General features: G+C 35.5%; 1 protein-coding gene across 8 annotated transcripts in view; it reads right to left on the reverse strand.

Moving 5' to 3' along the window:
- LOC6042946 overlaps window positions 1-15670 on the reverse strand; it is a 218713-nt gene that overhangs the window by 13064 nt on the left and 189979 nt on the right. For all 8 annotated transcript variants that reach the window (XM_038252146.1, XM_038252144.1, XM_038252145.1 and 5 more), the window contains 2 exons: window positions 4064-4200; window positions 3739-3988 (listed from right to left, as the gene is read on the reverse strand). In XM_038252146.1, coding sequence (XP_038108074.1) covers window positions 3739-3988; window positions 4064-4200 — 387 coding nt within the window. The remainder of the gene's footprint in view (window positions 1-3738; window positions 3989-4063; window positions 4201-15670) is intronic.

The following is a 15670-nucleotide window of genomic DNA, read 5'->3' on the forward strand; positions in this document are numbered from 1 at the left end:
TTTTTTTAAATGTCCTTAAAAGAGTTTCTACAAAGCTTTTATTTTCATTCCTTTTCATTCATTCGTACATATTAAAAGGCCTTGCAAATATTTTTCAAAGTCGGCCAAAATACTTTTGATTTAATATATTTCAGGAAATTATAAGGGAATAGTTCATTTCAATTCAAATGTTTTATTAGTATTGTACAATTATGCAATCTGAAGTGTTTTAAATGTACCACCGAATCTCTAAACTGAATCTCCAAAATTGAGATTTCGGTCATTCGATTTTTTCTGTATTTTTTAATCCGGCTGAAACTTTTTCGATGCCTTCGGTATGCCCAAAAAGCCATTTTGCATTATTAGTTTGTTCATATAATTTTCCATATAAATTTGGCAGCTGTCCATTCAAAAATGACATGTGAAAATTCAAAAATCATTGCAATCAAAAAGTACTCTAGTGAAATTTTGATAAAGTGCGCCGTTTTTAAGTTATAGCCATTTTTATGTAACTTTTTTCAAAATAGTCTCACTTTTTTATGTTTGATCTTGAAAAAAACATTTTTGAAAAGCTGAGAAAATTCTCTATATTTTGCTTCATCGGACTTTGTTGATACGACCTTTAGTTGCTGAGATATTGCAATGCAAAGGTTTAAAAACAGGAAAATGGATGTTTTCTAAGTCTCACCCAAACAACGCCCCATTTTCTAATGTCGATATCTCAGCAACTAATGGTCCGATTTACGATTGGATATGGTCCGTGAAATTTTCCGATCTTTTCGAAAAAAATATTTTCATAAATTTTAAATCAAGACTAACATTTCAAAAAGACCAAATATTCAATATTACGCCCTTTTGATATGTTAGTCTTGATTTAAAATTTTTGAAAATTGTGTGATTTTTTTATGTTTTAATTAGACTTTAAAAAAAAGCAAACCACGAGAAGATTCGCTTGATAACCATAGGTCAAACTTAAATTTAGATTTTGAAGAAAATTAGTATTACCTTTACGAAATTGCGTTTATTTCTGCTAAAATTTAACAAATTCTGGTATTTTATTTTGAGAAAATACAGAAAATACATTCTGATACAATCTAAAAAGTCTATAAATGCCAAAGTTTATTCGGGCAAGAGGAGTTCGGATATCAATACTTAGTATTTTTTGGGCAAAATTATTCAAGTTTAGCATTTTGAAATAGTCAAAATTGTACTCGGGTAATTCTTTGATGTTTTTTTTTACGATCAGTTGTGCAATGATTTTTTTTATTTTGTTCAGAAAATCATTCACTTTTGAAGTAATTTAAGTACACGGAAAAGTACATTGTGAACCCAATTCTGACAAATTTGACTATAAGCTTTTTATAAAAATGTCAAAAGTTTAGAAATTATTTCATCGTGGAACGTTTCTTAAAAAAGACCGGAGTTGTTCTGACTCTTTTTTTGTGAGCCATGATTCGTTCGCTCTTTTTGGTGATCCGGCTCTTTGAGCGGCTCGCTCTTTTTTGCCCACCTCTACAAAATATAATGAATGGTTAAGCTCAAACAGGAAAAAAAATGAGCAAAACAGATATTTCCAATTTCGTCAACAAAATTTAATAAATTAGTGTTATTGAGAAATTCTCTCTAAAATCAGCATGTATTTTGAAACTTTTTAGCATTGGCCTAACAAGGGCAAAAATATTTGGCAATGTCATTTCATTCTTTTATTAAAAATTTGATATGGATTCGAAAAGTAACATGGATAAAGTTCGCTGTTATCAAAATAAATCAACCATTTTCAAAAACGAAAATTTCTGAATTTTTTAGAAGTGCCATCAAAAATGTTATTATGATGATTTGTTTACTCAAAAAAATACAGGAAAAATTAAGCAATCAGCCTAATTACACTCAACATTTCGATGTCAATATCTCAGAAACTTTTGATTCGACTTTCAATGTCTAAGAATCAAACTTATTTGATATTTTCTTGATGAAAAAATAAACAAAATTTTTCATAAAATGCTAACGTCAAAAAAGGCTTGAACTGAAAAAATATGCACGTTTTAGTCATGAATTCTAGATTACTTTTTCAAAACAACCAATGCGCCATGGGTTTCCTATGTACATAGGACTTTTTGAAAAAGTAAACAAGAATTATTTTCGATTCAAAATCCAATTAACACCAATAAATAAATACAATTTTGTTCATTCAAATTTATATCAAATGAACATAAATTTCACAGTTTTCCAAAAACCACTAAAATTATGTTTTTTTTTCCTAAATTGACAACACTGCCTAAATACAGTATGTAAAAAAAGTATTTACACCCCTTGGGCACTATGCACATATTGTGATAATTCATGTCAACAATTTAATGTTTGACAAAAACCTAGTACTACGTTTTGTTCCGAAACTCATGCCGAACATTTTGCTACAAAATGCTCATGAAAAGATGATTTCTATAAAAAGTTATATAACTAATACTATTACAGAAACCAAAAAAGGTGCAAAAAAAGTTTGTACACCTTTCGAAAAATAAACACAAATTTATTTGTTGACAAATCACCATAAATCCAGTCTCCCAACTCCAAACAGGCATCCTTGACTGATTAAAAAAATAATTTGGATTGAATATAAAGTTCACTAACTACTTAGTATAAAAGTTTATATAACTCTGAAAATTTTATATTTATTATTTATATTTTATTTTAAAGTAAGTTTGATCCACGAGAACAACAATTACGAAAGTCCATACATTTTTGGCAGGTTGCTCAAACGAAACCATAACAACGTTTTTGCCTAGGTATTTAAAAATGTGGGTTTTATAGAAAACCTTGATATATGGGTATCAAAAGATCGGAAATTTTATGTCCTTTCCGATGCCATATAGGTTGACTTGTGAACCGGTTCGGATGCCGGCGGATTTTCCGACGACGTAATTCCGGGTTGGTACGAAATTCCATCGAAAAATCTATTCTATCGATACAAAGACTCCCAAAACGGTTTGCAAAATTAAGTTTAGATAAGTTTTATTTAGAATTTCCAGAGTTATATAAACTTTTATTCTAAGTAGTTAGTAAACTTTATATTCAATCCAAATTATTTTTTTAATCAGTCAATGATGCCTATTCGGAGTTGGGAGACTGAATTTATGGTGATTTGTCAACAAATAACATTATTTATGTTAATTTTTCAAAAGGTGTACAAACTTGTTTTGCACCTTTTTTGATTTCTGTAATAGTATTTGTTATATAACTTTTTATGGAAACCATATTTTGATTAGCTTTTTATAACAAAATGTTCGACATGAGTTTCTGAACAAAACATAGTACTAGGTTTCTGTCAAACTGTAAATTGTTTACAAGTTTCATCACAAAATGTGCATAAAACTCAAGGGGTGTAAATACTTTTTTTACATACTGTATGCATTGTGCTTGCTGGGACAATACTACAAAAAATACAACAAAAAATACCCCTAATAAAATGTTTTCAAAACTCCTGTTTTTGCGCAAATATTTTTTTTGCGTTAAAAAATTAAGTTAAAAAAATATTATTTTTTTTTAGTTCATCTTTTTTGCTCAACATGGTCGAAGTCACCAAATCGATCAAACATTCCATTCCAAAAATATAAATTTTCGAATATTAAGATATATTTGTTGTGTGGACAGCTGTTGAATTTATATGGAACCTCATACGGATTAATAATGTAAAACTGCTTTTTTAAACAATTTAAAAATTTATCAAAGAACTTGAAAGAACTCCCCCCCCTTGAAACTCACCGGAACTCCGCTCCATGTTGGCCAGCAGCATGCCCCCGACGGCGTTGTTGCCCTGCTGCACCTCGTTCAGCAGCTCGGACGCCACCGCGCGCTGCTTGGACAGGGGGTGCGCCAGCGGCGACTCCAGCAGCGGCTCGATCGGCTCCAGCGGACTCATCAGGTGGGCCAGGATGCAGATCTTCGGATCGGACACCTCCAGCACACTGAGCGGGCCCTGCTGGCTGGCGTCGGTCGTTTCCGGCGTGGGAAGCTGGTCGTACACGGAAAGACAAATCAAATTAACTTTTTTTTTGGTAAAAATAATCATCGATCAAGGAAATCTTACGGGAATTCCGGCAGGTAGAAACCGGTCCAGGCTGTGCACCGGGATGATGAAGCAGTCCTTGTCCAGTGTTGCCAGCGAGATCGGTTCGCTGCGGGAACTGACGAAGCCACCACTTCCGGGCTGACCACCGAAGCTCACTGTGTGGTTATGAGGAGGGGGGCAAAATTGGTCGAGGAGGAAAAAGAACGTCAATCAATCGAGAGTTTTATTTTATTTTATATTTACTGCCTTCATTTATTAGAAGTGGGCTCTACAAGTAGAGATTTAATATTTATGTTTCTCTCTCTCTCAACATTCATAAATTATTTAAACCACTAGAGAACGGATAACGAAACGAATAAAAAAAAATGAACGAGAAACAATATTCATATTGGATTTGTGGCAGAGGTGGTGGGTGTGCTATCTATGCTTTTTTTTACTGTTGAACTTTCTGATTTTGCATAAGCACCGGGCTTTATCACGGGCTGGGGGAGGCTTGCGGTTTCGGGCAAAAAAGCTTTGTGTCTCACAGTCTCGAATTTTAGCATTTTATTTGAATAATAAAAAGAAGCAACAGTGGCAAAGCAACGAAAGCAAACGCAAATACAACGGCTGAAAACCACCCAAAAGCTCTGCGAGCGAAAACCCAGCGATTTGGAAATAAAATTCCCGGAAAAAGAGATACAAATTAGCGATGGTTAGGGTGGAAGGGGGAGGAGTTGTGCGGAAATTGACGAGATGTTTTTTTCAAAAGGACGAAGTGATTTTTTTAATGATGAAATCATTCAAAGTAGCTTTATAAATGCATTACTCAGGTTATTTAATGATTCGTTTTTGATTTTTTTTTTTAAAGACTGAAAAGAGCTTTTATTACCTACTATAACATCAATTCAATTTTAAATGTTTTTTTTTGTTTGGCCATTAGGGTGACCTACGCCGTGTTAGGGTATTGCCAAAAATAATAATTTTCGTCAATTTTCGCAAAAATCACTTTTTTCTAAAAATCATAACTCAACATTTGAAACAGAAGTATGAAAATTTGCAATGGCGTTTTGAACCAAAGAACCTATGTCTGAAAATATTGTTTTCGGATTCCTTGGAAAATTTCTCGTAACTTTTCAAAAAATGGAGGTGTCGACCCTTACGTTTTCGAGACATGATTTTTTGAACCAAAATTATCATAATTGAAAGACGAAACTTTTGGTACCCAAAAAAGAAAAGGCTATAACTGAAATTTTAAAGTTATAGCAGTTATCGCAATATTTTTTGTTTGCCCCCTTATTATTCGGCAAAATATTTAGGGGTTAGGGTTTACAAAACTAAAAAAAAGAAATACATATATTTCAAATTCCACTTTTTTTGTTTAATTAAAAATTATTTTCTGGATTTTTTTTGGAAAAGTTATAAAACCTAAGTTGTTATATAAAAAAATATTGCGATACCGAAATATTTGAACGAACAAATTTTGTGAAAAATGTTATGTTCCTTTCTGAGTCAAACAACTATCATAATGAATCTAGAACAAATCGGAGCTCTTTTGAGGTTGATCCTGTTGAAATTTAACTAGTAAATCACAGATTTGAATATTTGTTCAATTAGAAAAGCATTTTGACGAAAAGAAGCATTACCTAGTTTTGTTGGAATTTTTTTAAACCGTTTTATATTTTGAAAGTTAATGGTGAGTAAAACCAAACAAATTTGAAGGCAAAATCAAAAAAATGCCATATTATTTTCTTGTGTTATCATATCTATATATATAAAAAATTCGACGGTTTTGTTCGAACGCGAAACAGTTCAATACGGAGCGTCGGATCGAGGTGCTCTTTGTTGCGTTGGGTTCGTATAAGTCCAAGCAAGGTTCTTACGTCAAAAAGTGACAACTTTGGCCACTCTGAGACCGATTCCGGAAAATCTGCAGATTGTATGGGAAAAGCTGCGTAAAATAAAATTTTGATCATAGGAGGCTGAACAAGGAAAAAGCTAAAAACGTCAACAAACGAAAAAAGGAAAAGACGAAGTTTTTCGGGTAAAGCTTGTTGATTTATAAAATCTGGTAAAAAATATTTTTTCACAGTTAAGATGTTTTTTTATGTGGTAAAAGAATTTCCTTTATGAAAAAAGGGTGAAATGGTTTGATTTGAGATCCCAGAAAAACTGACTCACACAACTTTTATCTCTTTTAAACATGTCGTCGCCATCGTGCTAACTTGTCGTACGTGCATTTTGGGCCAAATTGAGTTAAGAACGCCATTTTGTGCAGCTCACAATGCCTCACCTTTTGACCTTCACAGATCCCCAAAATTCGATTTCAATCCTGAGATATTCAACAAAAACCGAAAAAACTCCGTGCATTTTTGTGCTCTCGTTTTTGTATATTCAAGGTCAAACATTAAAACGCGTTTTTCTCGGAACGTCGAAATGGCGGGTGCGACAAGATAGCACGACGACGTCGATGTATAAATTTCCTTGAAAAGTTTGCAGATAGATTAGATATTTGACGTAATTTCAAATTTGCTAATACAGTCGAATCTCTGGTTGTCGATATTGAAGGTACCGTCGAGAAAGGGAGGTATCAAATTATAGATCGAAAAATCAAAGCACGCTTCTTGAAGAGATTGAAAAAATTATTGACATCTGGAGCAATATTAATACCGAGAAAATCGACAGCCAGAGAGTCAACTGTAGTTTAAAAATGCACTTTTTTATAAAAAAAAAAATCAAAACTAAACGTTATTCAATGTGGGTAATTCTCCGCCAACTCACACAGCAGTTGCCCCGACCCCTCTTCGATTTGCGTGAAACTTTGTCCTAAGGGGTAACTTTTGTCCCTGATCACGAATCCGAGGTCCATTTTTTGATATCTCGTGACGGAGGGGCGGTACGACCCCTTCCATTTTTGCACATGCGAAAAAAGAGGTGTTTTTCAATAATTTGCAGCCTGAAACGGTGATGAGATAGAAATTTGGTGTCAAAGGGACTTTTATGTAAAATTAGACGCCCGATTTGATGGCGTACTCAGAATTCCGAAAAAACGTATTTTTCATCGAAAAAAACACTAAAAAAGTGTTAAAAATTCTCCCATTTTCCGTTACTCGACTGTAAAAAATTTTGGAACATGTCATTTTATGGGAAATTTAATGTACTTTTCGAATCTACATTGTCCCAGAAGAGTCATTTTTTCATTTAGAACAAAATTTTTCATTTTAAAATTTCGTGTTTTTTCTAACTTTGCAGGGTTATTTTTTAGAGTGTAACAGTGTTCTACAAAGTTGTAGAGCAGACAATTACAAAAATTTTGATATATATACATAAGGGGTTTGCTTATAAACATCACAAGTTATCACGATTTTACGAAAAAAAGTTTATATAAAGTTTATATAATATTTCTGGCTCATCGGCAAGATCTGATAAAAACTATTCAACGATAGTTCGCATGGAAGATTCAGACAATATTTCTATCGAAAAAAAAAACGAAACTATTGGCACTACGCCCCCCGGGGCATGGCCTTCCTCTAACGTGGGATTTCTGCTCCAGCGCCTCTGACGAGACAGGAGAAACATATCACAATATCTGAAATCCGACCTCCAAAAAGTGTATAAACAACATTTAAGTGCTAATAACTAACTTTTGATAGGGTCGTTTTTGCTTTCCTCACCTTACTGAGGAAAGGCTATAAAATCACTCGAAAAATGAACTTCTCAATTAGACCTCCTAGACCCACCTTCATGTATACCTATCGACTCAGAATCAAATTCTGAGCAAATGTCTGTGTGTGTGGTGGGATGTTGATCAAAAAATTGTCATTCGATTATCTCGAGACTGGCTGAACCGATTGTGTCCGTTCATTCGATACGTCTTGGGGTCCCATAAGTCGCTATTGAAAATTATGCAGTTTAGTTAAGTACTTCAAAAGTTATGCTAAAAAAACAATTTTGACTAAAGTTCGGAAGATTGTAAAAAGGGTGGTTTTTGTAAGAAAACCTGTCATATTATACAAGACCAAGACATCCAAGACATTGAAAGACCTTTCCAACGTGTCCAAGACATTGAAGATCTGATAACCCTATCAAAAGTTATAAGCACTTAAGTGTTATTTATGCACTTTTTGGAGGCCGGATCTCAGATATGTTGATGAAACCGTTGTCCGGATCTCTCATGCGACATATCGTTGCATAGGTAATCAAAAGACCTTTCCAACGCGTCCAAGACATTGAAGATCTGACAACCCAATCAAAAGTTATAAGCACTTAAGTGTCATTTATGCACTTTTTGGAGGCTTTTTTGGAGGATCTCAGATATTTTGATGAAAACGTTGTCCGGATCTCTCATGCGACATATCGTTGGATAGATAATCCTTTTCAACAAGCACGAATTGGATTGGGGATCTGGCTACCCTATCATAAGGTGTAAGCATATAAGTGCCCTGCAATATGAAGACTATCCAATCTAGTGGTATGAATAATGAGTCAAATTGATAAAACACTGAAAAACATCGCCCTTTTGTGTCTATTTTGGATAGCACCCTTTAAATGTGAGGAAGGCACCAACCACCCTAGGGTGGATTAAGTTACGTTTTTAGCATAACTTTTGAAGTACTTAACTAAACTTGCTGATATTAAATAGAGACTTGAGGGACGACATTCGAAAGAAACGACGACTGTTGGTATCCAACTGATCCACGAAGCGAAAAAAAATCACCGGGCTCCAGGCGGGACTTGAACCCGCAACCTCCTCATTAGTACTGAGACGCACTGCCAATTGACATGTCGTTAGTGTCGATACAAAACAACATTAAATAGAGACCTATGGGACCCCAAGACGGATCGAATGAGACTTATACGGTCAAAATCCGTTCAACCAGTCCGTTAATAATCGAGTGACAACTTTTTGTCCACCCACCTACACACAGACATTTGCTCAGAACATGATTCTGAGTCGATATGTATACGTGAAAATGGGTCTATGAGGTCAAATTAATAAGTTCATTTTTCGAGTGATTTTATAGCCTTTCCTCAGTAAGGTGAGGAAGGCAAAAATTGTTATTTTATAAACAAATTTAAAATTCCAATGAAATTAGACGTGAAATCAACTAAAAACTATTCATAATACATTTCCCTGTTTTGAAAGTCACTCTGAGCATGATTGAAACAGTTAAAAAATATGTTTATGTTTTGTGAAATTTCGATGCACAGATCCGCAAAAAAATATTTCGTGATTAACATTTTTTTCGTCAAATCTTAGATTTTTTAAATCTAATGATTTTAAAACAACTTTACTGGTGTACAATGCATTTACGAAATTTTTTCGTTGAAATGTTGAAACCATGGTAAGTTATTGATTTTTTTTTAAATTTTGCCTCAAAGCAAGTGACATGAAAAATGATTGACAGCTCATTAGATGGCATTTTTTTCTATTGGTCCTAACTAATTGATGCCTCTGTGTTCTCTTGTAATAAGCTTGTTTCGTATTTTTAGCACAAAAGAGCGCAGAGGCATCGTAATATCTACATCTTTACCGAATACATCAAAACGATCTGAAAATTACTATTCAAGAATCATGAATCAAGATTCAGTTTTCTTCAAAATATTTTGATAGCAGAAGAAAAGTTTCGATTTTCAATACTGGTTTTCAAAATATCATAACAAAACATTATAGTTACGTCAAAGGCAACAATTAAAAAAAATGGAAACCCATAATTTGATTACATCTTTCTGAAAATGTATCCCTTTGGAGATAAACTCTGTGGCATATTGTTTGTTGGCGGAAAGAGGACACACAGAAAAAGAGTAGAAGACAAACCAACAGCAAAATAAAAAATAACACAGAAACACAAAAACGGAAAAGCACACGTCAATCACACTTGTTGTTTTCCAGCCAAACAAAATACAATAAATGAAAGCTTAAAATATACACCCGGTCCCTAAATCCAAAAGAGAGAGCAGCAGCAACAAAGAGCTTTTGATGATAAAAGAGTCCCTCGAGCGGTGGTGCTTTTGGGGGGGCGCTGTTTAGACTTGAGCGACAAACAGCAAGAAGAGTTGACATTGAGCTGCGAGAAAATTGCGGTGTGCTTGTTTTGGCGGGCTTATTTTCGGCATGCTGGTGGATTTGTAGATTTTGCCGGGGCGCTTTAACCTGCCGGCAGGTGATTTGTCGAAATAAGTTTGTTTTTTGATTGTTGTGTGTTCGCTGAAATATAAACAATCTGTGCGCGACGCGCAATATACGCCATTATCTGGGACAATACGACACGTGTGTGGTTTCGGTTATGACTCACTTTGTAGCCCGGGAAATACACGGATGATTGAGGGCGTTATTTGAAATTATATTTTGTTTCGATTTTTTCGCTGACATGTGATGGCGATGTTTTAGTGAGTAGTGCGGTGCTTGTGGGGACCTGCAGTCCTGTTTTTTCGTGTTATTTTCCGTCTCTTTTGTGTCGCTGTTCGAGTGCAGAGTGCATAATTGGCAAAGGGAGCGCGTGGTCGTAAAAAATATGCGGAGTGAAAAGTGATTTCTTTTGTGATTTTCAAAGCCCTTCCTATATCATCGTTGATCGGAAGGCACGGCGTCGGGTGGATTGTGTTTAAATTTTTCGAATAAGGTTTAATTTTTTGCGGTGAAAAAGCCAATTCTATATAATGAACGAAAGACGCACTGACAATTTGGATCGTTGAGTTAATAGTGGAGCAAAATAACTGTGTGTGAGTGATTTTGTGTGTTAACCAGAAAGACCTTCCCATAGCATCGCTGCTCGGAAGGCTCGCCGACGGGTCTGTTATGAAAGTCCTCCCCATAGCGTCGTAGCTCGGGAGGCATCGAAAAGCCAATACCTTATCCTACTAACCCAAATAAAATATGAATCACGTGATGCTTGAAGGAGATGCTGTGGATTCAACGGTCTCAAGCGGTATCAACAAGTATATAGCGAAAAACTATGTGCTTGATGAGTCTGCAACTTCAACTATCGGACTAACATTCCTCCCTTTCGTTGAACTGCAGGCTTCTTGGGAGGGCGCCGGTATTGACTAATAAAGTCGGGGTCTTCAGGGGTTAAACAGTGAACGGATGGTTGGCTCCCACTGATCATTTTTGATTCATTGTTTAACTTCAGCTGATCTGTCAATAACGGAGTAGCAGCTCATTGGCAGTCAACCATGCTCATGCTCATGCTCATGCTCATGCTCATGTGATGGCGATGTTTTAGTTGAGATCCAGAAGGATAAAAAAAAATAATAATTAATAATTAATTATATCAATGCTTTTGTGAACAAATTAGTCTTAAAGGCTTTTTTTTTTCGTACAAGTCTCAAACATTAGAATCTGGCACCATCAATAGCAGTTCGTCATCGAGTTGACCGGGCGTGAGATGCAAGAACTGACCTTCACCTTCAACCCGAGCTTCACTCGGTCACCCTTCTGCCGTGGGGCGAAAAATGGAGTAGGAGAAATAAGATCCTAAAATGCTTGCAAGCTGCCTTCTACAGAGAAATAACGGATAATTTGGCCAAAAATCACCCCCGAACAGGTCTTAAAATTTTCAATTTAAAGAAATTTAATACAAATTCAATTCTTCAAAAAAAAAAACATTATTGAAAACCATTGAAAAAAAAAAAATTTTTAGTTTAAGTTCAAAATTTCCGTGCTCAACAAGAGAAACCCAAAATTTGTTTGCTTCAATGCGGTTAGCCCAACCGAATCTTTGGCACCGGTTCCAGACAACCCCCACCGCTAGTTCTATAGTGGCGGCCAATCCACATGATTGCCAGAAGCAGGAGCTCGAAAAAAAGAAGAGCCGAAAGTACATATTTATGTTTTCTTGTGCTTTCTTCGGTGAAAAGTCGCAGGGAAAAAGACCCGAAATTCAAATAAACACACACCCACCGAAACTGGGTAGACTGGGATGAAAAGGGGAAAAAACTAGTGATTGAAGCCAATCTTGAATGAAATGAAATGTGCTGCTGCCAAAAACTACGGTCCATGTCAGGAAAACATGGGGGTGGCGAGAGGTGGACAGGAACAAATCGAGTTCAGTATTAACATGGGAGATGCCCAGATGGACGAATGGAAGTCAATTAGCGCGATCCGATTTGGGTCTTGTAATTGGATTGCTTATTTTGGGACTGAATTTTAGCAGCAGCATGTGAAAATTTATGCTTGATTCAATTTTTTGTACGCCACCTTCTGCTTAATTCCAGAAAATGGTTGGCATTTGCAAAGGCTATAATAACTCAAATTTCCGCTTCGTACAATGGTGTGGTTGCATAATCTGAAAATTTAGTGTGCGGCAAGATAATCACGCACTACGTTGGTCCGATAGAATAAATGTGGTGCAAACATTTTATGTTATTTCACGATCTGATTGTGTCACCCATGTTTATTTTAGCAAAAATATTAAATCTAGTTTTCAGTGTATCAATTGAAAAATACATTTTTATTCAGAATTATTTTACCCATGATTAATATGATTTATACATTTTAGGCTATTAAAATAATACAAGAAATTGAAATGCTTTATTTGTTTTTAAAGACAATGTAAAAAAATGCAAAAAAATGAATGCATATTTTTTTCTAAAGCTTTATATCTTTTATACGATTTGTGCCCATATATTTGAAATTAGTGAAAAGTCTTTATATGCTTTATCTGATTAAGTAGACTGAAAAAATATACGTTGTCCAACACAGTAAAAAAAACATGGTAATGTTACAACTGAGCATAAGTATATTAGAAAAAAAGTATTTTTTCATATGAATATGGGTCATTCCATTTCAACTGAGTACACTTTTGGACTCGACCTTCACCTATTTGGACCAAACTTATAGGGAACGTTCATCTATCGATAGTTAACAGAAATCTCAAGTTTGGCGCTGATCTGACCATCCCTCTATTTCTGGCACCGCCCTCTTTTTTGACGATTTTCTAAAAAACTTTTTTTTCTTTTAATAGTAACATTGCAAATACTTTAGCAAAAGACTTTCTACAGGTTGCATTTTATAGAAAATTGTCCAAGAAATTAAGCATAAGCATAAGCATAGGTGCCCACCCGCAGTTGCTACTCCGTTATTGACCAGGACCTCCAGAAGTTACATCCACGAGCCGTGGAAGATGAGTGGGTGCTATCTTTCCTCGCTTCGCAACTTCTCAAAGGCCCCTATCATGCTGATCAATACCGGCGCCGGCCACGACCAGTGGTAGAGTCACGGGGAAGTGGATGGGAATGTTAGTCCGATACTTGAGTGATAGAGACCGCCCAATCGACTGCTTCTCCGACAAAGTATCACATGAGTTTTGAGGGGTTAGTAGATGGGTATGAGGTCAGGATTCACGAGTGGCAGTGATGTGACCATGAGCATTTTGTTTATCGGTTGAAATTTTTAAATCTTAGGCAGCCGGCTGCGGAAAGATAAACTAGTGATGATTTAGAAAGTTTTTTTTAATCGAACGCGTGCCAACCGAGCATTAGTGCTATGGGCTGGACTTATCAGTATATTTTACTGTTTCTACAATTTAGATAACGCGAGCAAATTTCAAATCTCCTCGCAGCACACAATACACGACAAAAATGCGAAACAAAAGGCACACGCAAAAAAAAATCACTTTTCACTACGAATATTTTTACGACCACGCGCTCCCTTTGTCAATTATGCACTGATGACGCTGCATTTTCAGAGGGCAATTTTCACCTCGCAGCACACAATACACGACAAAAATGCGAAACAAAAGGCACACGCAAAAAAATCACTTTTCACTCCGAATATTTTTTACGACCACGCGCTCCCTTTGTCAATTATGAACTGATAACGCTGCATTTTCAGAGGGCAATTTTCTCCTCGCAGCACACAATACACGACAAAAATGCGAAACAAAAGGCACACAAAAAGAAATCACTTTTCACTCTGAATATGTTTACGACCACGCGCTCCCTTTGTCAATTATGAACTGATGACGCTGCATTTTCAGAGGGCAATTTTCTCCTCGCAGCACACAATACACGACAAAAATGCGAAACAAAAGGCACACGCAAAAAAAATCACTTTTCACTCCGAATATTTTTACGACCACGCGCTCCCTTTGTCAATTATGCACTGATGACGCTGCATTTTCAGAGGGCAATTTTCTCCTCGCAGCACACAATACACGACAAAAATGCGAAACAAAAGGCACACGCAAATAAAAAAATCACTTTTCACTCCGAATATTTTTACGACCACGCGCTCCCTTTGTCAATTATGCACTCTATAGAAAATTGTCCAAGAAATTCGATAAAAATAAAATTTTAACCCTTAAATGCCCACTAATATTATATTTTAAAGTTTAAAGTATTAAAATTCAATTTTGACCTGTTCCTTATATTTTACAATAAAAATCAATGTAGACCTCAAACTAAAATCAACTTTTGGCGAGATACAGTGATTTTACTGAAAAAAGTATGATTTTGCGCAGCACTTGGAAGTACATGGTGTACTTTTCAACAAAAAGGGATGAATCTCGCATAGTTCGGTTTTTATATGTGAGAAAATAATTTCGGATTATAAGGAATTGGTCAAAATTGATTTTTAATACTTCAAACGTTAAAATATAATATTAGTGGGCATTTAAGGGTAAAAATTTTATTTTTATCGAATTCCTTGGACAATTTTCTATAAAATGCAACCTGTAGAAAGTCTTTTGGTCAAATAGTTGCAAAAAAAAACCTTTTTTAGAAAATCGTCAAAAAAGAGGGCGGTGTCAAAAATAGAGGGATGGTCTAGTCAGCACCAAACATGGGATTTCTGTTAACCATCGATAGATGAACGTTTCCACCAAGTTTGGTCCAAATCGGTGAAGGTTGAGCCCAAAAGTGTACTCAGTTGACCTGGAATGACCCATATGTGTTTATTTTTCCATTTTTCGGTGTAATGTCACTTTTTCAGTAATATTAAACCTTCTAAATTTACACATTTATTTTTACTGTGAATGTGATCAAATGATTTCATTTTGAATGTCCAAGTTTTTACATGTTCAGCAATTTTGTTAGCACTCTAGATTACTTGAGAAAATTCAAAGTCAAGTCTACGAGCAGCATACCAGCAGAGCATAAGGCTTTTTAGGCCCAGTGAGACAAAAAAATAATTTAACCCAAAAATTACGAACTTCTCGTCACAGGGTCCTAGTAGAGTTATCTACGTGCGCATGTATTGCGTGTACGTACACAAAAAAAAGTGAGGTTAAAATTTGTACCAGCCAGCAAAACAAATGGTGTGCTAGTGTGTGTGAGATCGGTCTTAGATAGCTCTATGCATACAATGATCGGTCACAGCCCTGCGAAGTATGTTGGCTGACATATCGGGCGGTTAGTCAAACAAACCAACTCGAAGTCGCCTGACAGAAAACTTTAGAAAGAAAACTTTAGAAAGAGATAGAAAATCGGATGCAAACAAACGTCCAGCTGCCATGTAAGCATACTTTGAATATGTTAGTAAATTTTGTTTAGAATGCCTTATACAAATCTCGCATCGATATCGATCTATTTGAATTCTTCTTGAAAAATGTGAAATAAGACTAGAATTTGGGCCAGTATATGCCATCTGACACAGTAGAAATTGTGTAAATTTGGAAGGTTTAATAACACCTCTTTTATTACCTC

Source organism: Culex quinquefasciatus, chromosome 2, assembly GCF_015732765.1.
Source record: "Culex quinquefasciatus strain JHB chromosome 2, VPISU_Cqui_1.0_pri_paternal, whole genome shotgun sequence".
Lineage (NCBI taxonomy): Eukaryota > Metazoa > Arthropoda > Insecta > Diptera > Culicidae > Culex > Culex quinquefasciatus.